Raw genomic sequence first — 25,475 nt, forward strand, 5'->3', positions numbered from 1 at the left:
AGCTCTCCCACCCCCCCCAAAAAGGATTTAAAATATCATAGGAAAATAAAATATGGATATATTTACATGAGCTTAGACCCATATATCCTTACCAATATTAATAAATTAATCCCAGAAATATGTATAAAAAAAGATACTTCATAACCAAACTGGTTTATGCCAGGTGCATAAGATAGTTTTACACCTTTGAATACAGCATAAAGGAGAGAAACCGTATGGTCATTACAATAGGTGGAAAAAAAGCTGTTGAAAGAGGTGAACTCCTTTCATAATAGAGCTTTTCAGCAAATTAAGAATATATTGAAAAATCTTCAGGTTAAGAAAAGGCAGAGCAGGGCTCACTTCAGCAGCACAGGTACTAAAATTGAAACCATTTACAGAAGATTAGCATGACCACTGCACAAGAATGACATGCAAATTCACGAAGAAAAGGCAGAGCATTCCTTTTGATGGATTCAAAACAAAAGCTAACAAGAACAGTGACACTTAACTCTTTTATACAGCTGTTGCCAGACCCAAGGATAGGAAAAGAGCATCTTTTCTTCCCCTTAGAAGCTTTACCTCAAATGGTTATGCCTTGCAGGAAGCGGGGTGGTGGTGAGGAACAGTGAGATTCTCCATCATTCATGATGGGAACCCATGGGCAAGTCCCATGCAAGAACCCAGAGAAACCATAGAGTCAAAAGGATGCCATATTTCTTCTTTCTTTCTAAGTTAAAGGATAATTTAGCCAAGGCTATAGAATATGCAAAATCTCCCTTATATTTTTGGATAATATAATTCCAGAGATATGGGCAAATAGCACATTACTCCCATCTCTGGGTTTCCTGGCTTAGGCTCTATAAATATTGAGTGCTATTTTCCCATAATGATTTGTCAGGCAGTAGAAATGGGAGTAAGAAAGCTAAAGTGACTATAGAAGAACTATCATTGTTAACCAAACATACAAAGTATAATCTGGAAGCAAAGAGGGTAAAAATCCCATATTTATGTAAAAATCTCATATTTTTTATCCAAGGTGAGGACTTCTATGGACAAATTAAGATTTAATTGTAAATCAAAATATCGCCCCAAACAGAGAGCACATGCTTCTTTCAAAAGGTCTTTGGGAGGGGGTGGGTAAATACGGATTGAGATTTGCCCTCACAATGAGAAAAGAGTGTGCAAAGCTTTGGCACTCAAAACTGTGGCTATCTGAACAGCAGAGATAAAGGATTATCTCTGTCAACATGATGCAATTACCCCATCAGAGAAACCCATCTGCAAGAAATACAGCACAGAAAGACGCCTTTTAGGGTGAGGCTTCATTATCTCTTCATACAACAGGGAGTTATGTCTTGTTGAGGAAAACCTACGTATACCAAATTCCCACAGCTTATAGTCCCTGATAGGGACACAGATCATATACTGCTTGATGCTCTGGGGAACTTCCTTGGAAAGACTCTGAGACTGACTCTTTGGACTGATGTTTCCAGGTCCTGTACGGATATCTAGTTAAGACGCAATACAGTTTGGGGACAGAGGTATGTATTTTTCTTTTATTCTTATTTCAGTGGCTATTCCATCGGCCTGTAAGGGGGCACTAGTTATCTGAGAAGGACATAAACGTCTAAGGGGATTTTTTTCCCATAAAAAAAAAAAATGCTTGACTTTCTAGTAGCAAACTTAATGGTGCAATTTTATTTTTAATTTTTTTAATGTTTATTTTTGAGAGAGAGAACACAAGTGCATGTGAGGGGGAGGGGCAGAGAGAGAGGGGACAGAGGATCCAAAGTAGGTTCTGTGCTGAGAGCACAGAGCCTGATGTGGGAATCGAACTCACAAACCATGAGATCGTGACCTTGAGCTGAAGTCAGACACTTAACCGACTGAGGCACCTGGGGGTTCCTTAATGTTACAATTTTAAAGACCCATAGAACCTTTTCAGATTGTGCTTTGAAATTATCTCAGCCATGTAATCATTTTCAAAAGAGAGAAAACAAGTGGTCTAAAAATCATATTCTGTCTAGAATTTGCAATACAGAGTACTTTTCCAGTGTTCCCCAAGTCTAGCTAGCTAGTTCTTTTCATGCTGCATTATCCAATTTTTTGTAACAAATGATTACTTCTGATATTTTTTCTGAATAAAAGAACTTTGATCCAAAAAGAGATATTCTTGATCTGGAATGATCTTATAATCTTTACTCTTGCTGAGAAGAAGTATATGGCATTGAGTGGGCAATCAGTTCTAAAGACTGCTTTGTAAATCAGGAATCATTGAAAAAATATTTTTAAAAATGTTGACTTTACCATCATGAACAGTGAGTCACAGTCTGTTCAGAGAAACATGATATTTTTGCTTCAGATATGATTAGTAATAAGGAACAGGATTAAAGCTTTTGTAAAAAGCAAATTAGTGAAGACAGTATCATACTATTTATAATGTTACAAGATGTAAGAAAAAATACACATTTATTTCCATACTTAACATAGATACTCTGTTGGTAATAACAACAGAGATGATCAGTGTGAGAAGACAGTGTTCAGTAACTATCATTGAAACAAGGGTAGGAATAAAGTCAGAATGTAATGGAACAATTCTATATAAAAGATTATTGGTCTGCATTAAACACAAATACTTCTATTTCCACTTGGATCCTTAGGCAAATCTAGTGTCTAAATACTAGTTTTCTTTGTGCGTGGCTTTTCCCCATCCATTTTCCATTTGAAAGTAATTATTCGGGATGCCCCCCAATAGTAGAAAATCTCCCCAAACTCAACTGTTTAAAGCCTAGTGTTGAATGGAAGCCTTACCAATAACATAAACAGTCAATTAACAAGTATATTTTATGTTACATGTACTACGTACTACATTCTTACAGTAAACTAAGGGAAATGTTACTAAGAAAATCGTAAGGGATAGAAAATACACTTACAGTAAATCCACATGTACTGTAAAAATCCACATTTAAGTGGATCTGTGTGGCTCAAAACTGTGTCATTCAAGAGTCAACTTTATAGTGTTTTTTTTTTTCTTGGTCAATCTCCTAAGAATAAAAGGCATTAATTTCTGTAAAAGAACCATCAGATTTTATAGAACTTAATACAGGTAGGTAGAAGAAATATCGGTTTTATCACTACTGTTTTAATATATTTTCCTGATAAGTTTGAACATACCTGTACACCATGCAGCTAAAACTTTTTATAGTGAATTCTAGAGGTGACGTGAAATTGTGGCTGCATGGACCATATACCAAGATTCCCATGATCTCATTTCGAAAAGATCTGTACACAAGACAGAGTATCCATTGCCGTCATGATGAAGATAGCAAAGATGATACTATTTTTTGTTTATACTCAGGATGGTCCCTGTGTTCAAATAAAGAAAGATTTCTTGGTGTCAGAGAAGGAAAGCCTTCCGAACGTGAGCATTTTTGCTTAACATTTCTGTAAGCAGATCACGGGTGGAAAAGTGAGGATTTGGGCTTAGGCAGACACGGTTCCAAGCCACCTAGCTGGCTATGCCAGTGCGGAGCCATATGGTCCCTTCCGGACTTTCTGTGAGTTGTGCCTAGTTTGTATGGTGACTTAGAGGTAGGAAGAGGAAGCAAACTCGGAGTCTAAGAACACGCATGCTGCATTGTGGCTTCTTGAGTCAAATGCCGTTTGTTCTCAAACTTCAGAAAGAACTTCCTGAACCCAGAGACCAGGCAATAATAGCTCTGTCAGATACTACCTAGGAACAGAGGTGTAAATGAAAGAATTCTGCACAGCAAAATAAGGAATCAAAGTAACAAATATCGTCTCTCCATGGGGCCGGAATACCAGGACTAGTGGGCGATATGTATTTTCAGCTTCAGGGCTGAGATGGCCAACATTGTTTCAAGACAGAGGACCCATAAGACACACGCACCCAAGCTAAGATTCTCAGCTTCCTATAATGTAAGCATACATTACTTACACAGCCTTCCTGAAACTCAATATAATAGAGAGTATGTCAATCTGAACCGCTTGAGGTACATCGTTAAATACTTAATAAGTGTCAGATTTCCCACCCTTGAGAACTGAAAAAATTACAAGTGTCCTAATTTCTTACATTTAGCACCGTACCTGTCTTTTACTTTAAAATATTTATGTGCGTTAACTATCGCATGGAATCAAAGAGACTAATCCTTTTACCTGATCTTTCTGGCCAACACATGCTCCACTTGTGTTGTGACTCAACACCCCCAGCGGGGTGAGCAACAGGGTTGTGAAGAACAACGGTACCAAGGGACACAACTATGGATCTTCAACGAAGAGATCCAGCCATCTACCTGGGCCAGTCAGGGCCAATGCCTCTCCCTCAGGAGGCACAGAGCAATCTGCAGAATTTCCTAAAGGGGGAGCCAGTTATTCTTGGGGTAAGTACAATGAAGGTCATCTAAGGATTCTGAGGTGGCTCACATTCTCCTAAATTCGCTCTGGGCCAAAGCCACATGATTACCTAAAAGTGTGGAGTGGTCACAGTGATTCCTATATCGAGAGGACTATGGGACTTTTAAATAAGGGACCGCATATACCATTTAGCCAAATCACCGAAGTGTTTTATATTTGGGAACACTGAATGTAAATTTAGGTACTGATCATGGAATCCCCAAATGAAAGTAGTCCTGAGTCATTTACAACCTCAAAATGCGGGGCAAGTAATTCAAAGAGTAAAGCAAATTCCTCCTAACTCGAAGGTACTTTCTCACTTTCTAGGTGAGCCAGATCATGATTGGCCTAATGAATATTTGCCTGTGGATCATGGTAAAGGTCTTTCTTTCATTCCACAAACTACATCTATTCCTAGAGAACACGGTATATACCTTCATTTTCCTTTTGGGACCAATCTTTGTAAGTAAATTGGAATCACTTTGATTTCTGTATTAGTTAGAGCTTACGTAAAATCCTTAATAGTTATCTATCAGCACAAAATTTAGGGGAAAGTATTGAGAAATATTTGGTGTTAGGAAAAAATACTATAGAATGAGAATACATTCACAGACTAACTCATTGAACTTTATCTTTGTACAGTTAATTATATCTGGAACTATGTCTATTGCGTCTGGAAAGAAAACAACAAAAAAAATGGTGCGTTTACCTACAATTTCAGAAAATTAAAAGAGGCATAGCATAAATCAGCCTTCATTTCCTGGGGTGCCTAGGTAGGTCAGTTGGTTAAGCATCCAACTTCAGCTCAGGTCATGATCTCAGGTTTGCGATTTTGAGCCCTGCATTGGGCTCTGCGCAGACAGCTCAGACAGAGCCTGGAGCCTGCTGCAGGGAGATTCTGTCTCCCTCTCTCTCTGCTCCTCCCACTCTCTCTGCCCCTCCCTTTCTCTGCTTATGCTCTCTTTCTCTCATTAATAAATAAACATTAAAAAAATGTTAAATCAACCTGTGTTTCCAGAATGATCAAGCTGTCTCAGACTCCCAGGTTTTTCTTTGCCTTGAGTTAAGATTCCAGAATGATTCCTTCCCTATTTCCCCATAGGTCATGCTGTCTCTGTCTGGCTCAGATGAGAAATTATCCAATAGTGGGTAACAACCCTGGGCATAATTTTGATGAATTCCAATTTTACTTACATTTTAAATATAATGCATACATATGTACAATCATTTGCCAGAGTCAAGAGGGTAAGAACAGGGACTCCGTTTCTGATTCTCTTTCAGATCTGTAGCAGCCTTGGAACGAACACGCTGGCTGCCATATTGGCTGGAGTGTCGCTAATAATCCTTGCAATCAGAACGGAAGTCTCCAGTCACTTCTTATCAGAAACAGTCTTAGCTCGTTATTTCTTAATTGTAAGTATTGAAAGACCTAGTGGAAAAAATATCTCCTGATATCTATCCACATATATAAAATTCCTTGCAGATGTCATTTTCATCCCAAGGGAGCAAGAGGGGGAGGGGCGTGGCTCAGTCAGTTAAGTGTCTGACTTTGGCTCAGGTCATGATCCTATGGGTCGTGGGTTCCAGTCCCACGTTGGGTTCCTCACTGACAGTGTGTACCTGCTTGGAATTCTCTCTCTCTCTCTCTCTCTCTCTCTCTCTCTCTCTCTCCCTCTCTCTCTGGCCCTCCCCAACTCATGCTCTTTCTCTCAAAATAAATAATAAAATAAGCTTAACAAAATTTTGAAAACAAAACCAAAAAACACAAGTGGGTAATAGGGCATAGCTTAAAACTGACAAATCACCTGAAGAAAGATGGTCAGGGCCTTGACCCCGAGTGAATAAATATCTCTGTACTACACATTATTGGTGATGTTAGGATCTAAGTACATCAGGTGAAGCTAAGTAAAACCCTTACTTTAGATAAAACCAGAATGGGTGCCAATGAATTCAGTCAATGATTGTGATTGCTGTCTTCATCAAGGTAAAGAGGAGTCTAGTTGTTGAGTCCATTCAGCACAATGACAGACAAAGTCCAGGATCCTTTCAAGAAAGTACGTTCAACAAAACCGACACTGATCTACTGATCATATGATGAAAATCACTATGAGCTACAAAGGGATCTTAAAACATTCCAATTTGTAGACACCTCAAGAAAGCATGGTTTGCAAATGAGCAGGCTTTTTATCAGTGGGTTATGTCAAGGAAGAAAGTGGATAACGGGATCTCACTTCATCTGTGTGAAAATTATAAAGGAATGAAATTGCAAATTTGGGAGTCTGTAAATTAGAGTCATTACGGGTATCTCTGCCCAGATTTTATCTGAAGGTGGGGCCAGACTGGGATATTTTCCTACCCTGGGTTATGAAGGAGAGTGAGCAGGGTCCACGGCAGGCCCTCTCTTTCTCAGGCCTTTAATCTTTTCTCTCCGCATGATTTTAATTTGCAGGGGATTATGATTATGAAACTGGTCCTCATAATCCTGGGACTCATCGTCTCGGTGTTGCTGTCTGCATTTGGATGCAGTGCTGTCTGCTGTGATGTGACCTCAGTGAGTTTCTATTATCCCGAGGACTCAGAATGTGTTTTAGGGTATTCTCCACCATTTGTACATTTACCTCTTTAAGTTGTACTGAACAGTTCAAACCGTAAAAAACTCTTAAGCCCCTCTTTCATGTTCGGAGCCCCTCGCACTCTGTTTTGCCACTAAGAGCCGCCAGCGTTAAGATTGACCCAACACCTATACTGACAGGGCGGAGCTTGCCTGGGATTTTCATTCTGTCCCTCTCTCTCTCTCAAGATAAATGAATAAACTTTAAAAAAAGAAGAAGAAGAAGTAGATTGGACCAGGCATTAGTGGAAGGTTGCTTGGCTGGACGTAGACGTTCATGTCAGAAAGAGTGGCCCCAAAGAAGGTCTGCACGTTAGGAGAACTAGGACCAGGGGCAAGTGAAATGTCATATCATATCATGAAATGCCGTCTACTGTGTTGTTTTTTTTCTTTTCCTCCACAGGTGGTTGTCGACTTATCCTCCAATGACTGTGGAGTTGCCGTAGCCTCTCTTTATCATTATTATGATGACGTGGCTTTCCAACATGCTTAGTTGTTGGAGATACCAACTTTTGAACCATTCCTGGACTTCCTCTAATTGTATCATTAAAAGTAAATCAGTAATCAGGTAGTAAATAGAGTCTTAAGTGTCTGGGGTGGGGCGGGGGGGGGGGGGATCCAAGGTCATAGATTTGCTGATGTTGACTCTGCTGGGGCCCCCTACTCTATCCTCAATTATGATTCCATTTGGACATGATCAATGAAGTACGTGATCCCTCCGCATCGGCACTGGCATCATCTCATACCGTTGGCGGTATGAAGAAAAGGAACACACCAGAAAGGTTGTAGGTATTTGGGGATTCTGGTCTGGCCTTGGAGGATGTGTGCCAGAACAGCTGATCCCCACAATTTCTGAGAAGTCCTTCACTTTGGACTATAATGCTAATGCTATACTGGGAGCTGTGCAATAGGCCAGCTAGGTAGATCATGTGCTTCCTGACACTTTCCCTAAAATGTACAATTTTCTATGGCATAAATGAATTAAAATAAACCCTGCTTTTATCCTTTAACCTTGAAGTAGCCATAATTTTCCTTTATTTTCCATTTTGGTGTTCTCTGTCCCATTACGATTATACATCATGAAGTCAGTGATGGCCTTTTCAATTCAGGGTCCTGTAAAAGCAACCCAATGAGTAAACTGTGACTGATGTTTGAAAATAGGGAAATACACACACTTTCTGCACACAGGTTCTGCTTTTTCAGTGATTGAGCCCCTGCAGGTTCTTATTCTCCTTTGCGTCGTGGATCCTGACTCAGCCTGAAGTAACCCACACACTGTGTGCAAGGGAATAGTGATCATCACATTTCGACTTTTTGGAAAGGCCTGGAACACTATCAGTTTGTAATCTATAGTCAAAAGACACATGTGGCCTCTCTTAATATATGGCTAATCACAATTTAAGGAAGTGCTAGCAGATGGCTTAATGCAATTCTGCCTGTACCGCCTATAATAAGATCAGAAACTGGCAACTCACTGTGTGATTCTGGCTGAGCTGTTGCCACAGTCTGATAGCATTTCGTCAACTACAATATGTTACTGTCACTTAACACTGTCTTAAACACTAGACTAAGTCTATGGAAACAAACAAAAAAATGTAGAAAAAACATCCAAAGCAAACCTTATCTCTTCTTTTAATGCTTTTTCACAGAAAGGAAAGTCTGCTATACTCATTTACTAGTTCTAGATTTTTTAAAAGATTCTGTAGGATTTTCTACATAAACAACAATGTCTTCAATAGGGACATTTATATTTCTTACTTTCCGAACTTTAGGTCTTTCTTTTCTTGCCATATGACCCTGACTATGACTTCCAGTAGATGTTGAACAGGAGTGGTGAGCACATATACGCTAGTATTGGGGAATAAGTAGTCAGTATCTCACTGCTGGGTATGTTGTAACTGTAGGTTTTTGTATATGACTTTTTCCAGATAATGGGAATCCACATCTTTTCCTAGTTTTTTGAGAGTTTTTTCTTTATCATGAATAAATAAATTTTGTCAGACACATTTCCTGTATATTGAGAAGATCATGTGGGTTTTTGTATTTATTCTGTCAATATGATGAATTTTACACATTGATTTTTTTGTTAAACCACTGTTGCCTTCCTGAAATAAACTCTGTTGGCTGTGGTGTGGTATCTTTTGATATACTTTTGGATTTGATGTGATAACATTTTGCTGTGGATTTCTGGACCTATGTTGAGAGTTATTGCCACATAGTTCTTATATCTTTGTCTTGTTATGGTATTGGAGCAATGTTGACCTCATAACATAGAAGGGATTACATCCAACTTTTTTTCCCTTAAATATTTGGTAGAATTAGCAATATATGATGGAGTTGGTTTTGTTATTTTTGTTGTTGTAATGGTTTTTGTCTAAACACTCAATTGTTTAATAGATATTAAACTAAGGAGATCATCTATTCCTGAGTCAATGTTCATAATTTGTGTCTTTCAAGTAATTATTCCATTTCCTTCAAGATGTCAAATTTACTTCCTAAATTTATTCACAGTATTTCTTTATTATCCTTTGAATATCTCTGGATTCTGCAGGGATGTCCCTTCTTTTATTCCTTACATTGATAATTTTTGTCTTCTCTCTTTTTCCCTTGGTCAAGCTGAAGAAAGTTTAATAATTTTTATTGATTTTTACTGTAATGTTACTGTAATACAGTTATATATTAATACTTTGCTTGGTATACTTGAGCCTGGCCATTGAAATAGATGATAGATAGGTAGATAGATAGATAGATAGATAGATATAGCTAGCTAGATATAAATTTAAGTGTCATTGGAAATATAATTATTTTTTGTTTTTGCTCATGTTTATGTTTATTTTATTTTAGTGAAGTTAGAGTTAATCAGGTGCTAACACAAAGACCAAGAATATTTTGTTGAAAATATGAATTTCCTAGAAATTGCTCCAAAGGAAAGAATTTTATTTAGTAAGTTAAAAGAAAAAATATAGTCTTTGTCAGATTAATGGAAAGAAATGCGAAGAAAGTGAGTGCAAAAAAAACCTATAAATTGGTATTGAGGATTACGGTGCTAATGCTTGTAAAAAAATTTATTTATTTTTGAGAGAGAGACAGAACACGAGGAGGGGAGGGAAGGAGAGAGAGGGAGACACAGAATCTGAAGCAGGCTCCAGGCTCTGAGCTGTCAGCACAGAGCCCGACATGGGGCTCAAACCCATGAACTGTGAGATCATGACCAAAGCCAAAGTCAGACACTTAATTGACTGGGCCACCAGGCACCCCACAGTGATAATGCTTCTAATTTTGAGCAAAAAAACATGATTTATATCGATTTTATTGATGTACATCAAAACTGCTTATCTAGAGTTCTAGGTGTGGAAATATAGCAAATGAGGAAACACAGAGATCTGAGCATAGATTTCTCTCCCCTACATGTTGGCACAGTCTTTGATAGACATACAAGACACATAAGCTTAAGAAGACGACAGGCTCCCACATTTGTGTGGTGGAACAACGCTAGGTAGGTAGAACTTTTTTTTCCCCCATTATCCAGAGCACCGGAAAGTACTTTTGTCTATGTTCTGAGAGGGAAAGCCGTGGAACCTGACAGAGACTGAACAGAATGTGGGCTCAAGGCAGAGACAGTTTTTCCTTTCTTTCCACTGGTAGATATTCAACGTCATATATTTTAGGAAATTTTTAAAGATAATGCAGAAAGTTTCAGTGACGTAGACACATCTGATCTTGTCTACATTCCTGCTTTCTGACTTTCTGATTATGCAAACAACTTTACCCATCAGCGGGTAGATAGTAAGGCTTAGCTTACCAAGGAAGTTTGTCTCCAGCCCTATTTTCTAGAAGACCCAATGTAAGATACAGGGGAATAATTTGGTTAGAATTGGGACGCAGAAACTTTTCTGTCTACGATCTGCAAATGAAATTCAGAACATCAAGAATGGACATGGGTGAGTCAGCTAAGTTCATAATAATGTTTTTAGAATCATGAGAGTTTTATAACTAAGCTGGTAGAGACACGACGAGGAGGATTAGGTAGGTCTGAAGCTATATTAACACATAAAGGGTCATTGGGCTTTGAAGTCAATACTTAAGGTGAGGACATCGTGGTAAACAAGACTAATTTTTGTATTGTTGAGTAACCAAGAAATACTGCAACGTCATTCTCTAAGTAGGCAACAGAGGTGGAGGGCAGCATTCGTTAGAAAGAGGACGGCTGTAAATGTGAAAGTCCTACTCAAAATACTGACCGTTTGGATGGTAGCTTCAAGGAGCACTAACAGGTTCAACTACAGGCTTACAATTTGATAGAATATTACAGATGATAATCACATAGCTGCAATAAAATATCATTAAAGGCATTAGTGAAGAAAAATGTGCCCGGTATTATGGTCAGCATTTTTAATCTAAAAATACATACTTGTTGAGCGAATGGATGAATACATAGTGACATTTGCAGTGAGGCGTGATAGGGGATACTTTGGGGGGTCAATAGTGTGTTTCCCCCCCCAAAAAAAGTTACGTTGGGAGCAATGGCTCCCTCAAACACTCAAACCTGTTACGTGTGGGCTTCGGGAGGCTAAAAAAAGGATGTGTTAGTTTGAGGCAGGCTTCGCCTAAAGAGCAGATTTTTACTTATCAGACCCATAGCTCTTTGGTCCCACATCTATAAATATGTCTGAATTTGGGCAAGTTATTCACCATCTTTAGATATAAGGGTCACATTTTAAAAACATAGAACAACTGATTGATGAGATCCTCTCTATTTATGAAATATTAATGAACGAGATTCATCCACCAAAGAAATAGAAAAAAAAATCTCTCTCGTTTGCACTTCCAGTGTGATCAGACAAAATAAATTCCCTGTTTCAGCTCTTTAATGAAAAGCAACTACTGGGAATAGAAACATCGAATACTTATGATTAATCTTAAGTGTCCCATAGGAGTTCCATGTCATGATATCTTAATCTTTTCATGGAGACTGCAAAGAAATTTACACACTCAAAGAGTGTTGGAACTGATATACACTAACTCTTTGTTTTTTTTTTAAAGACATTGAGCATGGATCTCAAGAGCCAGAAACTATGTTTCCACTTTGATTCAGGAAATCTAAACATAAATAGCTATATAAAGGGTCTAATCCCATATCATTAGCATAATAAGAGGAGAAAACATAAGAAGGAATTGTACAAATTGTAAGCAAAGCTAAACTGAAACCTAATAGGGAGAGTGATTGCATCACAAATACCAAAGTAATAAGGAACAAAGTCTGCCCCTATTTCCCCAACTTAATTTAATGGTACAAAATAGTCCTAAAATTGATAGAGTAAATGATGATACAGAAATAAAAAGCGAATATTTGATAAAAAAAAAAAAAAAAAAAAAAAAAAAGGTTCAAAATGAGTTAGTTTATGAAGGAAACCCCTCTTGGGTTTGTTCTACAATGGAAATCCATCATTGTTTTTGATGAGTACCAAAGCACACCCTACCTTCTTGAGAAGATAATACTAGAATTTATGCAACGTTACATCTCTGATGATACTAAAAAAATTGGATACATCATTTCCAGTGTCACACCTATGAAGCATAAGCATGATTATATTTTATGTTGACAAACCTAGGGTTTCAACTAAATACACCTCTCATTGCCACACAGTGATCAAAGTTAAGGTGGCTTTTACATAGTGTATCCCCAGGTCTCTCCTATAATTATGGATACCACTCCTATTCTCTTTCATTCCTAAGATTATCTTGGATGATAAGTTACATGATATATTTAATTCAATTAAAGGGAAATGTCTTTCATTCAAAACTCTTTGCGTTTAAATCTCAGGTGATTTTTACTCCACCAGGGATAAGGCTAAATAGATATATCACCATTCCCATTGGGGATTCTTTATACAAGTCTGTGGCCACATGCAATGTTAAAAAGAAAAAAAAATCTTGGAGGCTATCTTACAGTTACATAGGATTTGGTATTTCTCAACCTCTGTCATGTCTCTCCATGCTGACCACATCAGTGATATCAGAGTCAGCAGCATGGACACATAAGCATCACTTGGCCAATGCCTTCCCTTCATACGATAAAGACTTCAGATAAAAGAAGCCCACTATCTACTTCCATTATAATAGCATTAACAGTATTGGGCATATGACGGTGCATATCTGATGCCATCTATCACAGAATGAGCAAAACTTCAGATTCTGATGGGAAGACTGTGGACATTCCTCCAAACCCAAACCAAAGTACCCCATTAGGAAAGACTGAAAATCCTGGTACCCTGAAACATTTGCTCGACAAGCTGCAGAAATTCCTGAAGGGGAATCTAAAAGCTCTGGGGGTAAGTAAGTAAACACTATAGAGAATTTTGAACCAGAAGCTGGGGCATATCCTGAGGGTAGAGGGTTATTCTGGCTAATTATCCTGACATAGAGGCATCAGGTTATTATCCCTGTCGACCTTTCTGTGGTGTGGAAGAAAGACACTTCAATTAAAAGCAAAGGACCACATTTGTAGGAGGATGGGAGGGATGCATTAAGAGGAGACCGTAGAAGTCCTAATCTCTTAGATGAGCCTAATAGTGACTATATCTTATTGGAGCAAGGTTGACCCCCACGGGCAGACCTCCGGGAAAAAAGAAAAAGCAGACTTTCCAGGAACTGACTCTTCTTAGTAGATCTTTTCATAATATTCAAGGGATTCAAACCTTGAAAATGGGTGACCGTGATGTTTGGACTGAGGGCTTCTCTCTCTCCTGAGAAATGCTCACCATTGTCTTTAAGACATTGTTTTTGTTTTGTTAATTTGAATGGTTGGTAATTTGGTTTGTTTTGTCTCTTACCCAGGTGGCTCAGATTATGATTGGTGTGAAATGCATCTTTTATGGGATAATTGGATATTTTGCTTTTGATTCTGAAATGTACCCAACTATTTTCTTCTCAATTTACACAGGCTTCCCTTTATGGGGGGCATTGTCTGTGAGTATCTCACTTATAACTCAAATTATTATTATTTAATCCGTTATTCATTCATTCATCAACTCAACACACAATTTTTGTGACAACTTGCCAATTCTAGAGTACTTGCAATGACACTTAGTTAAGATTTAACTTTCAACCTGAACTTTATTTTACATTTTTTTATTTTTGAGAGAGAGAGAGAGAGAGAGAAACAAAGTGTGAGCAGGGGAGGGGCAGAGAGAGAAGGAGACACAGAATCTGAAGCAGGCTCCAGGCTCTGAGCTGTCAGCACAGAGCCTGTTGGGGGGGGGGGGGGGTGCTCCAACTTGAAGACTTGACTGTGAGATCATGACCAGAGCTGAAGCCCGATGCTTAACTGACTGAGTCACCCAGGCGCCCCTCCCAACCTGAACTTTAATATATATTCTAATATAATAATACCCTTAAGTTCTATTCATTGCTGTATAGCCTGAAGCTATTCAGTAACGATCTTGCCATTTTGCTGAGAAGAAAATCCTGGGTTTGACACATGGGAGAAGCATCTCTGAAATGTAATAATATTTGGATTAGAGAATTTGCTGGGTGGGAAGGGTAAGCAGGTGTTACTCTTCTTAAGTCATCACCCTTCTTGGCCAAACACATTGAGAAAAGCGCCATGTAATTTGAGTTCACATGTTCCCTTTTCTGCACCCCAAAGTGTGTCTTTGGGTTATATTTATTTATTTTGTTCTCTCCACATTGAATAAGTCGTTTTGCCCTGTGGTTTTTACGTCCCCTTCTCTGATTTAGCTAAGGGAATTTTACTGGTCAGAAGAATAAATTATAACTGTGGTACTTTAATTGTGTGGTGCACACACTTTAATCATCTGCTTTCCTCTGAGTTCTGAAGGGATGGCCCTGGCAGGTGGGGGGTAGAGGGGGGAGGTACTAGGTATGAAGAAAGATATGCATCTGGCAACAGGGTGGAAAGGCGACTTGGAAGAAGCCACTGCTCTGTAGATACCTTTCTTATCTTCTAAACAGTTTATCGTGTCTGGATCTCTGACTGTTGTGTCTGCCAAGAAGCAAACAAAATCACTGGTAAGCTAACAACCTTCCCCTTCGTCATTCAGGGAGAAAATGAGCACTTATAACACTCTGAGTTTCCCACGTGAAGCCCAGTCACCCTGGGGATTCATTATTTTGTAGTACATTTCATCGTGTAACTGTCCCTTTGGCCCAATGAATCACGTGACCATCCTATGTCTAGACACAGACAGGCTGGATCTCCCTGGATTTTAGAATTCTGATCCCCATATCTCGTCACCATAAGAAGAGTGAGTAAAGATTTATGTAGCTATTCAAGCCTCGTTATGGTAATGGGGTGGGGCGACGTTTAATAAAGAGAAAAACATGGCTTAGGCTTGAGCAAGGCAGATTTTTATCTTTGGTGGAGGGAGGAGCTAATAGGAGGAGAAAACAAGAGATGCTGACAAAAACGCACGTAATATTTTTATCCTATCCATGGTATGTGTTCATGAAAGATCGATCTTCTCTAACTCTTCTTCTCGCAATTGTGATTTATCATTGAACCAAATTGGCACTATAAGGATGATGAATGCCTGTAGATCTCATGGATAAGTCAATGAAATCAGAATTCTCTCCCCAACATGTAGGGTCTAGAAACCCTTGGTCCTTAACTTATAAGCTAGTTATGTCTTTTTTTTTTTTTTTTTTTTTCCAGCTGAGGAAGAATATAGGTGCTAACACTCTTAGCACATTGGTCTCGATTGTTGGGGTCTGTATTCTGTCATATAATTTAACAAAAAATTTCTGCTATGATTGCAAGGAGGAAACTCTCTGTTTGGGCATCAAATCAATTGCAATTGTAAGTATTATCCCCCTGAATTTGGAGAAGACTGAACGCTTATCTGAGCATGATGAAGATGAAACCTGATCATTGGTATATTTCAAGAACATGACAAAAATTCTTGCTTCCAGAGTCCTTCCAAATGCCTCTCTACAGGTGCAACAATTAGAAAGAGAAAAAAACTATTTCTTTTCAATGGCAGAGAGCCCCAATTCTGTGGTCTAAATTTTATTTTTTCTGGAAAAACTAGAATGATATTAAAATCTGAGTCAAAGATTGGGGAAATTTTTACTTTATCCTTTATTTTTTAAAATTATTTTCTATTATAATATTCATTACTGCTAGGATTTTAAAAATAAGTTATTACCCAAAACTACCTGGAGAATGAATGTTTATTCTGACTTGCCACTATTTGAGTGTAATCCCTTTTTTTTTTTTTTTTTTTTGCAATAAAGCCATGTGAAAGAAATGCAGACGAATGGTCTGAAATAGAGGAGAAAGAAATCAGGAAGAAACCAGTAAAAGAAACCAGGAACACTGGAGTGTGGGAAGACACATTTTACTTATGAGGACAATGACAAAAATTTTCACAACTGTTATTTAATTTTTACCCTAAAGCGTGTTCCGAGTTTAGGAGACATTCTGGGTTTTTTTTTTTTTAATTTTTTAATGTTTATTTCTTATTGAGAGACAGAGAGACACAAAGCATGAGCAGGGGAGGGGTAGAGAGACAGGGAGACACAGAATCCGAAATAGGCTCCAGGCTCTGAGCTGTCAGCACAGAGCGCAACGCAGGGCTCGAACTCACAAACTGTGAGATCATGACCTGAGCCAAAGTCAGTCACCTAACCAACTGAGCCACCCAGGCACCCCGGAGACATTCTGGTTTTAATTAGAATTGAGTCCAGTGGAAAACTGGGAAATTTTAGTATTTCACTGGGGAGATCTGAACCCTTACCATTTCTGCCCTGTTTATTGAGAAAAGTCAGCTTTGCAAGCCTTGGCAACATTTCTGATCTCCATGACTGAGTAACAATAACTTCAATAGTAATATTACTAATAACCTACCCTACCACCAATAATAATAATAATAATAATAATGATTTTAATAAAAATCAAAAGTAGAGTAGTTATTGTGAATTCTGTAATGTCATCAAGTTTTACTTCCCATCTTGTATTAGTATGTTCAAGAATGTTTAATATCATCTCTAACTCTTGCTTTTCTGTAACAGCACATAGATTTCTGGGTTCAGACCCAACTTCATTGCACCATTTTGTATAATGTGATGTGTCCCCTTTTGACGGCCTGATGTGGGGCTCTGACATAAAACTTTCTAAACTATCATCAAAGTGGAAGGTAATGCATGACATTTTATTTTCTTTTAACAGGGACTTGTGATTGTCCTAATGATCCTAACTTGTCTGCAAATTTTAATTTCACTCCCTCTCTCCATGCTCGTCTATAATGTGGATGACAGGAATATTCACTGGGTATGTACAATTCTTAGAAGAAAGAGGATGATTTCAACTGTTTCGTTAAACAATGTGGTCGATGACTCTTTTCACCGTTGGTAAAATGAACAAAAGCATAAACTAGAAGTGATTCTGTGGACAACCTGGAAGCTACTAGCTGTGTGTTGAGCACACTTGGAATACACAGTGTGCAATTCTCTTTTCCGTACGGAAACTCTCACCCATGGGTATCTATCCATGACTTCAAACATCTGTCCATCCATCCATCCATCCATCTATTAATTTACTATATGAAGTACACTCTTTAGTGTGATGAATATGCAACGTATATATCATCCAAAAACAATAAAATCAAGGTATAACTAATTTAAAAGCCTGAAAGAGATGAAATATATTATTGCAGGTATATAAAGTTGACAATACAGCTGACTGGAAACACAGATATAGTTAGAATTTTATGTTTTATTATTACAGGTAACAGACGTAGGTAACAGAGCTAGCAGCATACTTTTCTCAACCTCATTACCTGGTTCTTTTTTGTCCGTTGAAATTATTGCCACAACTGTGTGTCAGTTAGGGTTAATTCAGACAGAAAATGGAAAGGTTTCTGGTATTGAAATCCCCCTCATTTCAAGCGTATAACATTATCACAAGCAATTGGATTACACGAGTCTAAGGGCTGGTAAGCAAGTCTGAATTCCTCAGGGCAGGCAGTCAGGAAAGGAAGGCCATGGATGGGATGGACCCACGGGCACGGCAAAGGTAGATCAGAAGTCCCGGTGGACCTGAGTGGATTCTTTACTCAGAATCCAGTCATCTCATAAGGCTGAAGTCCATGTACTGGATGCCTGGACTCCCGGAAAGTCTGGGGATGGTCTGATAGTTCTCTGCTGTTGTTGGCAGAATCCAGTGGCCTGTATTATGGAACTGGGATTGTTGGCCAGGAGTCATTCATCCTCAGCTCCTAGAAGCTGCTCTTGGATCTGTTCAAGAGGTTCCCTCCATTTCAGTAACAGAGAGCTTCCTCTTTGTCAAACAGTTCTCGTGCTTTGAATCACTCTGACTTCCTTTTCTACCATCCAGAGAACACTCTGCCTTGAAAGGACTCCTATACTTAGATTAGGCTCATCCAGATAACGTTTTGTTTTGTTTTGTTTTTCTGCCACATGATATAACACAATCACGGAAATGACACCATAATATTCTTCCCACCACAGAATACTTGTGCAGCACCCAATGAGAAAAGACACAGAGAAGGGGAAGACATATTTATTCTTGTAAGGCCATGGGTCTGAAGGAAAATGCGGATCTTCTCTCACATTACACTGGACAACATGTGTTGCATGACCACACTGAGCTGTAAAGGAGGCCACAGAGTTCCATTAGGCTCAAATCTAGCTCAAATATACAGAATTTCTATTCTTTTTTTTTTAAATTTTTTTCATGTTTATTCATTTTTGACAGAGAGAGAGCATGAGCGGGGGAGGGTCAGAGAGAGGGAGACACAGAATCCGAAACAGGCTCCAGGCTCTGAGCTGTCAGCACAGAGCCCGACGCGGGGCTCGAACTCACGGACCACGAGATCGTGACCTGAGCCGAAGTCGGCCCCTTAACCGACTGAGCCACCCAGGCGCCCCCAGAATTTCTATTCTTAAAGGAAGATGAGGAACATTCTCAATCACATTCTTCTCTATAGGCACCAAATAGACACATCTACCTTCTTCCCCACACCTAAAATACAACTCACCAGCTCACGAAGGACAATAATCCAAACCATTTGTTGCTCTGGAGTTACTGTATCTTTGTCGTTCTCTACAACAAAAACAGAAGTAGTTCATTGCAGTGAGGGCTGAAAGACAAATTATTTGCCCTATTTCTACTTACATTATATAAATGTGGACTTGACCAAAGACAATGATAAAACTACAACCTGGAGATAAAAAGAGAAATGTGAAATCACTGATCTATGGCAATTACAATATGTTCTAAGGCAGGAATTATGGAGACACCCTGCCCCCCAAAAGGCATAAAATACTTAAGTTATGTCATAGTTCCCTTCTCGGGGAGGTATTAACTTATCCATTTTCCTCTCTGGCTCTTTGTATGCTAATTTTCATGGCCCTCGCTAGAGTAGACATTGGAGAGTATGCTCTTTTTAGGTATTCTTAGATATTTCTCAGTATTTGCATCTACTCTCTACTGGTATACATGGCTTTTATATGTCAAATATTCTCTGGCTACTGTAAGTCAGGTTTTTTGCCTTCTATGACAACATAGTTGCACCAAAAACAGGGATGGAAAGGTAGATTCTTTATTGTCAAAATGTGGCTTTCACCTCTGGATCCACGAAGGACCTCCTGCTATGACATCCACATCCCAATCAGCAGAAAGGAAAAGGGAAATGAGAATACATACCCTTCTTCTTAAGTGTGTAACTCCAGAGTGAGATTTACTACTTATTCTCACGTTTTGTCGGCTAGTACTTAAATATTTTCCCATACTTAGCCGCAAGAGAGCCTAGGAAATATAGTCCCAATTTTATCTCCATTTTCCAGTTTAGAAACAGGTTATATTGTTAAGAGAAGAAGGGAAATGTCAGCAACAGCTCTATGGGTTAAGCATTATTTAAAAATTATGAAAACACAATAACCATCCTTTATTTATAAAACCTTATATTATTTTCTCTCATCAAATAATCGTTCATTATAAGAGACAGACATCAAATCACAAATACAAAATACAAAAATACTTAAAATTTTCTATGCGTAATCACACAAAACATGTTCAGACACTCAAAAACTTATGTTCTATTAGCAACTCATTATTTTCCAGCCCATCAGCAATGCATCACATGTAATGTCCCAATATTAGCTGGGTTGGCATTCTTTATACCAAAATGATTAAAGAAGGCCCTACTATCTCTCCCTATTTCTGTTGTTCAAGAATGCTTTTAATGGATATGTTTATAGTTTCCTTTATCTTCCTCAAAACTAAATACTAGTAACCCAAGTAGATTGATACTCACCTGGCTTAATATCTGAAAAAAATTAACCATTGGGTAGGTTTTTTTTTTTTCAAGTTTCATTAAATTATAGTTCATTAACATACAGTGTAATATCAGCTTCAGGTTAAAATATACAGTGATTCATTGGTAACATACAACACTCAGTGATCATCATGACAAGTACATTCCTTAATCCCCATCAACTATTCCACCCATCCTCCTTCGACCTTCCCTCTAGTAACCCTCAGTTTGTTCTCTATAGTTAAGAGTCTGTTCCTTGGTTTGCCTCTCTCTCTTTTTCCCTTGCTCATTTGTTTTGTTTCTTAAATTCCACATGTGAGTGAAATCATATGGTATTTGTCTTTCTCAGACTAACTTATTTCACTTAGCAAAATACTCTCCAGCTCCACCCACGTTTTTGCAAATGGCAAGATTCCATTTTTTAAAGGCTGAGTAATATTCCATTGTGTATATATACCATACCTCCTTTATCCATTCATCAGTGGGTGGACACTTGAGCTGTTTCCACAATTTAGCTATTGCAGATAGTGCTGTTATAAACATTGGAATGCATGTGTCCCTTTGAATTCGTATTTTTGTATCCTGTGAGTAAATACCTACTAGTGCAACTGCTGGATTGTAAGGTGGTTCTATTTTTAACTTTTTGAGGAAACTCCACACTGTTTTGCAGAGTTACTGCACCAGTTTGCATTTCCACCAACAGTGCAGGAGGGTTCCTCTTTCTCCCCATCCTCATCAACACCTGTTGTTTCTTGTGTTGTTGATTTTAGCCATTCTGACTGGGGTAAGGTGATATCTCATTGTAGTTTTGATTTGCATTTCCCTGATGATCAGTGATGTTGAGCATCTTTTCATGTGTCTGTTGGCCATCTGGATACCTTCTTTGGAAAAATGCCTATTCAAGACTTCTTCCCATTTTTTAATTAGATTATTTATTTTTCGAGTGTTGAGTTTGATAAATTCTTTATAGATTTTGGATACTAACTCTTTATCAGGTATGTCGTTTGCAAATATCTTCTCCCATTCCATAGATTGCTTTTTAGTTTTGTTGATTGTTTCCTTCACTCAGAAGCTTTTTATTTTAGTAAAGTCCCAATAGTTTATTTTTGCTTTTGTTTCTCTTGCCTCAGGAGAAATATTTAGAAACAAATTGCTACAGACGATGTCAAAGAGGTTACTGCCTGTGTTCTCCTCCAGGATTTTTATGGTTTCATGCCTCATATTTAGGTCTTTTATCCATTTTGAATTTATTTTTGTGTGTGGTGTAAGAAAGTGGTCCAGGTTCATTCTTCTGCATGTTGATGTCCAGTTTTCCCAACACCATTTGTTGAATCATTGGGTAGTTTTAGTCATGATTGAAACTGAACTCACCCTCTACCTTTTTTGGAGAGCAACCATTAAGTTCCTCTGGCCCCAAATCCACACAATTAATCTTTAGAGTAAGAGAGCATATATTTGGAGACAAATCATTGAGGACTTAGATTATATTATTCTTTATGGCTTATTTTACAGACTTTACAGATTATTTTATGGATTATTCTTTGACTTCTTTACAGATTTCTGTATTTTTTTGCTGGAAATCACCTTCTGAAAGTCCTTATCAAGACTTGTTGCCTCAAACTTCAATCTATCAAGAACTTGAATGTAAAGAAGAAACACCTTCATGTTATCCCACAGATACTAGTAAACAAATATGAAGCTATACTTCTGTATTTTGGATCCACAGTGATAGCAGGAAGATCATACTGTGACCACTGAGGCATAAATATACACGTGTGAGAATACAACTGTGTGGTTCAAAGTCATAAAGACAGCAACTAGCATCTATAGCATCAAGAATTTGGTTGTCACTATTCTTTTGGTTGGATGTTATCACAGGCTAGGTGTATGCTCTGTAACAAAACTTAACTTTGAAATATTGGTGGCTTAACACATCAGAAGTTCATTTACTGCATACTTTACATGTTCATTGTTAGTTGGCTGTTTAGACCCACACTGATATGGGTTCTACAAAATAGAATAATATCTCAAAAAGGTTTTTTTATTTTGCCGAGGTAGGGAAAAAAAAAGTTAGAAGTTGGACCTCTGGCAATGAGATACTGTGGTCGAGAAGCATGTGTCATTCTGGCCACAGCTCATTAAATGGTGACCTTCCCAGTGCTGTGTGGGAGACAGGAAATGTAGAGGGACAGAAAATATCAGTGAATAATATTATCTCCACCCCAGTGTTCTTCATCAGCCAGGATCTATTTTCTGAGATCACAATTCATTTTCCTTATTCATTCATTACTACATGTTAGAAAAAAATCTCAATTCCTCCAACTCTCAAATGTATGAACATAAAGCTCCATTCCTTTCTTAAAGCTCTGAAGTTTAACCTTTCTTTGATGAAGCACAGTGAAGTCAATGGAGACTTTCCTGGACCAGTCGTGAACATTTTGCATGAAGTCTTTGGTCCATCATTTTTACACTCTGTGACTTTGGATGTGTTTCTTTCCTGACTAAACATCAGTTTCCTTATCTTTCAAATGGCCTCACTTGTGCTTACTCAGTTCTGATTGGGATATACATCAAGGAAAAGAGTAAATATACGCAAAAAATACTTTTAATCATACAAAATACTATAGATTATACTATTTCATTGGTCTAGTGTTAGGTTAATTAATTATATTGCATCATTCAGAGTACATTAGGCTTTTGTGATGATATTTTACATATGTAAGCTTATATATAAAAGCTTGGGGTGCTTCGTTGGCTCACTGACAATTAATCAAAGTGTTACCCATTCCCCTAGAATATACAACCAGAATGTTTCAAAGTCTAGTAAAATTAATAATGTGTCCATGAGATCCAACAATTCCATTCCTGTTCTATACAGTATCATAGCTACTACACATGTATGGCAATTAAAATTTAAGTTCTTTAAAATGAAAAAAAGATTCAAAGCCTATTTTCTTAGCGTCACTATCCATGTTACAAGCGTTCAATGTCCACTTGTAGCTAGTCCAAAATATATGAGGAAAAGGGCTGATAAAACTAAAAGGAGAAATCGACAAATATCCTATTATATTTGGAGACCTCAACCCCTCTTTGACAGCTGATACATCACCCAGGTAGAGAAGCAGAAAGGATATAGATGACCTGAGCAGCAGTATCAATCAAGTTGACCTAATTGACACTTATAGACCTCTCCATCCAACAACAACAGAACATACATTGTTCTCCAATGTGCGTGGAATATTTGCCAATATTGGTCGCTTCATGTGTTAGGCAACACAGCTCAACAAATTTAAAACAATATAAATCATACAGTTGTCAGACAATAGCAGAATTGTGATAGGTGGAAAATTCAAAATTTTTGGAAATCAAACAACATATTTCGAAACGGTCCGTGAGCCACAGGAAAGTTTTTAAAACAGGTAGAAATATGGGGTTTCTTTTGCTTTTGGGGGACAATTCTTGTGATTTTTTTTTCAAAGCCAGATGTGATACATCATATAATAGATGGCTAAAGATAGAAATATTTACAGATACGTGTATAAACATGGTGCAGTGGACTGTCTGTGTCTCCCCTTCCCAAATTCATATGTTGAAACTCTAGCCCTCAATATGATGGTATTTGGAGATGGGGCCTTTGGGAGGGAATGAGGTAGCAAGGGTGGATCTGTCGTGATGGAATTAGTACCTTATAAGAAACAACATGAGGGAACTTCCTCTCTTTGCTCTCTACTATGTGAGGATACAATGAGAAAATGGCTATCTGGAAGCCAGGGGGGAAAACTGAGCATGCTGACATCTGGATCTCAGATGTCCACCCTCCAGAATTGTGAGAAATAAATATTTTCTAAGTTACCCACTATATAGTGTCTTGTTAGAATAGCTCAACTAAGACACATGAATTAGTAGACAGATGTATGTTTTCCTCTGTTAGCTAAGAGAACCTAAAAGAAATGACATCCCAATAGTAACAAGCACGCCTAGAGCCCAGATCTTTATTTCTAGTATGGTTCTCCAATAAGAAGAAATGGGCTGCGTGATGAAACAGCTGATTCTAAGACGTGGGCAAGAAGTATGTAAGATGAGGGGCGCCTGGGTGGCTCAGTCGGTTGAGCATCTGACTTCGGCTCAGGTTATGGTCTCACAGTTCGTGAGTTCGAGCCCCGCGTTGGGCTCTGTGCTGACAGCTCAGAGCCTGGAGCCTGCTTCAGATTCTGTGTCTCCCTCTCTCTGCCCCTTCCCTGCTCATGCTCTGTCTCTCTCTCTCTGTCTCTCAAAAATGAATAAATGTTAAAAAAAATTAAAAAAAAAAAGATGTAAGATGAACCTGAGAACATGGTCATGTCATAAAAAGAAGCAAGTGCCCCAAATGAGACACAATGATAGGGTCCATCAAAGGGACACAGGAGCCACTGAACAATCTCCCAGTGATCAAAACAGAAACAATTTGAGCAATAAGATAAATTGGTATTAGATTAAAACCCCAAGAATGTATAAATATTCATAAATTCATACAAATACTTGAATGCATAAATAAGTGGGAGAAAATTGACAAAACCCCAGGGCAGAATATCAAATAACTTATGAGGTTACTCTACCCTCAAAGCAATAGATCTTAACTCCCTGACTCCTTGAGCCCAGGGTGCACACGGTGGCTGGATAGTGACATCCTTCTGAAGAGTACAGTATAAAAAGTCGGGGAAAAGCTAACTTTAGAGTGGAAAAAACTGAAAAACTGTACTCAGTGAGGTGATTAAAGCCAACGTCAACAGCGTAAGTCATGTTGATAATATGTACCCTTGATTGGATGTGATAAGGATCATATTGTACTTCTGACATCTTCCTCCCCAAACCTCAAAACACTAGTCTGATCATGAGAAAAATATCAGATAAGCTCCAGGTGAGGGACATTCTGCAAAATACTTGATCAGTATTCCACAAAACTATCAAGGTCATCAAAAACAAAGGAAGTCTCAGAAATAGTCACAGCCAAGAGGAGGCTAAGAAAACATGGAAGCTAAGTCTAATGTCGTGTCTTGGGTGGGGATCTTGAAAGAGGAAAAGGGCACTAACTAAAAACTAAAGACATCTGAATAATAATAATGCTGTAGTTAATGATAATGTATCAATATTGGTTCATCCCATACTAAGGTAAGATGCCAACTGATTTGGGG

At 38.2% G+C, this 25,475-nt stretch overlaps 2 protein-coding genes and 1 pseudogene across 3 annotated transcripts; all 3 read left to right on the plus strand.

The window, feature by feature from the left end:
• The first annotated feature begins 334 nt into the window (after positions 1-334).
• LOC128776293 (U6 spliceosomal RNA) lies at positions 335-447 on the plus strand (annotated as a pseudogene).
• A 442-nt stretch (positions 448-889) lies between these two features.
• Positions 890-7,570, plus strand: LOC109246503 (membrane-spanning 4-domains subfamily A member 4D-like). 2 transcript variants are annotated; one of them, XM_019414510.2, is made up of 7 exons: positions 890-1,523; positions 4,213-4,382; positions 4,723-4,821; positions 5,038-5,094; positions 5,677-5,808; positions 6,845-6,946; positions 7,410-7,570. In XM_019414510.2, the coding sequence occupies exons 2-7, from the start codon at positions 4,263-4,265 to the stop codon at positions 7,497-7,499; spliced, it is 600 nt and encodes a 199-aa protein (XP_019270055.2). In that variant the 5' UTR covers positions 890-1,523; positions 4,213-4,262; the 3' UTR covers positions 7,500-7,570. The 2 variants fall into 2 exon arrangements, with proteins under 2 accessions (XP_019270055.2, XP_019270052.2); XM_019414507.2 differs by having other exon boundaries at positions 895-1,523; positions 4,723-4,857.
• A 2,854-nt stretch (positions 7,571-10,424) lies between these two features.
• Positions 10,425-22,833, plus strand: LOC109246502 (membrane-spanning 4-domains subfamily A member 3-like). The gene is made up of 7 exons (XM_019414506.2): positions 10,425-10,502; positions 13,182-13,338; positions 13,844-13,975; positions 14,981-15,037; positions 15,681-15,824; positions 17,196-17,297; positions 21,861-22,833. Exons 2-7 carry the CDS (start codon positions 13,183-13,185, stop codon positions 21,999-22,001), a joined length of 732 nt encoding a protein of 243 aa, XP_019270051.2. The 5' UTR covers positions 10,425-10,502; position 13,182; the 3' UTR covers positions 22,002-22,833.
• The last annotated feature ends 2,642 nt before the right edge of the window (positions 22,834-25,475 follow it).

Source organism: Panthera pardus, unplaced genomic scaffold (genome assembly GCF_024362965.1).
Source record: "Panthera pardus isolate Hobbes unplaced genomic scaffold, ASM2436296v1 HiC_scaffold_12, whole genome shotgun sequence".
Taxonomy (NCBI): domain Eukaryota; kingdom Metazoa; phylum Chordata; class Mammalia; order Carnivora; family Felidae; genus Panthera; species Panthera pardus.

What these genes read in the sequence shown, in the direction of transcription:
- LOC109246503 (XM_019414507.2), top strand. Translation starts at nt 4,263, where the DNA reads ATGGATCTTCAACGAAGAGATCCAGCCATCTACCTGGGCCAGTCAGGG. An exon ending in GGGAGCCAGTTATTCTTGGG is followed by an intron (nt 4,383 to 4,722) that starts GTAAGTACAATG and finishes CTCACTTTCTAG; the next exon opens with GTGAGCCAGATCATGATTGG. An exon ending in AGAAAACAACAAAAAAAATG is followed by an intron (nt 5,095 to 5,676) that starts GTGCGTTTACCT and finishes ATTCTCTTTCAG; the next exon opens with ATCTGTAGCAGCCTTGGAAC.
- LOC109246502 (XM_019414506.2), top strand. Translation starts at nt 13,183, where the DNA reads ATGAGCAAAACTTCAGATTCTGATGGGAAGACTGTGGACATTCCTCCA. An exon ending in CTTTATGGGGGGCATTGTCT is followed by an intron (nt 13,976 to 14,980) that starts GTGAGTATCTCA and finishes TCTTCTAAACAG; the next exon opens with TTTATCGTGTCTGGATCTCT. An exon ending in GCATCAAATCAATTGCAATT is followed by an intron (nt 15,825 to 17,195) that starts GTAAGTATTATC and finishes TTCTTTTAACAG; the next exon opens with GGACTTGTGATTGTCCTAAT.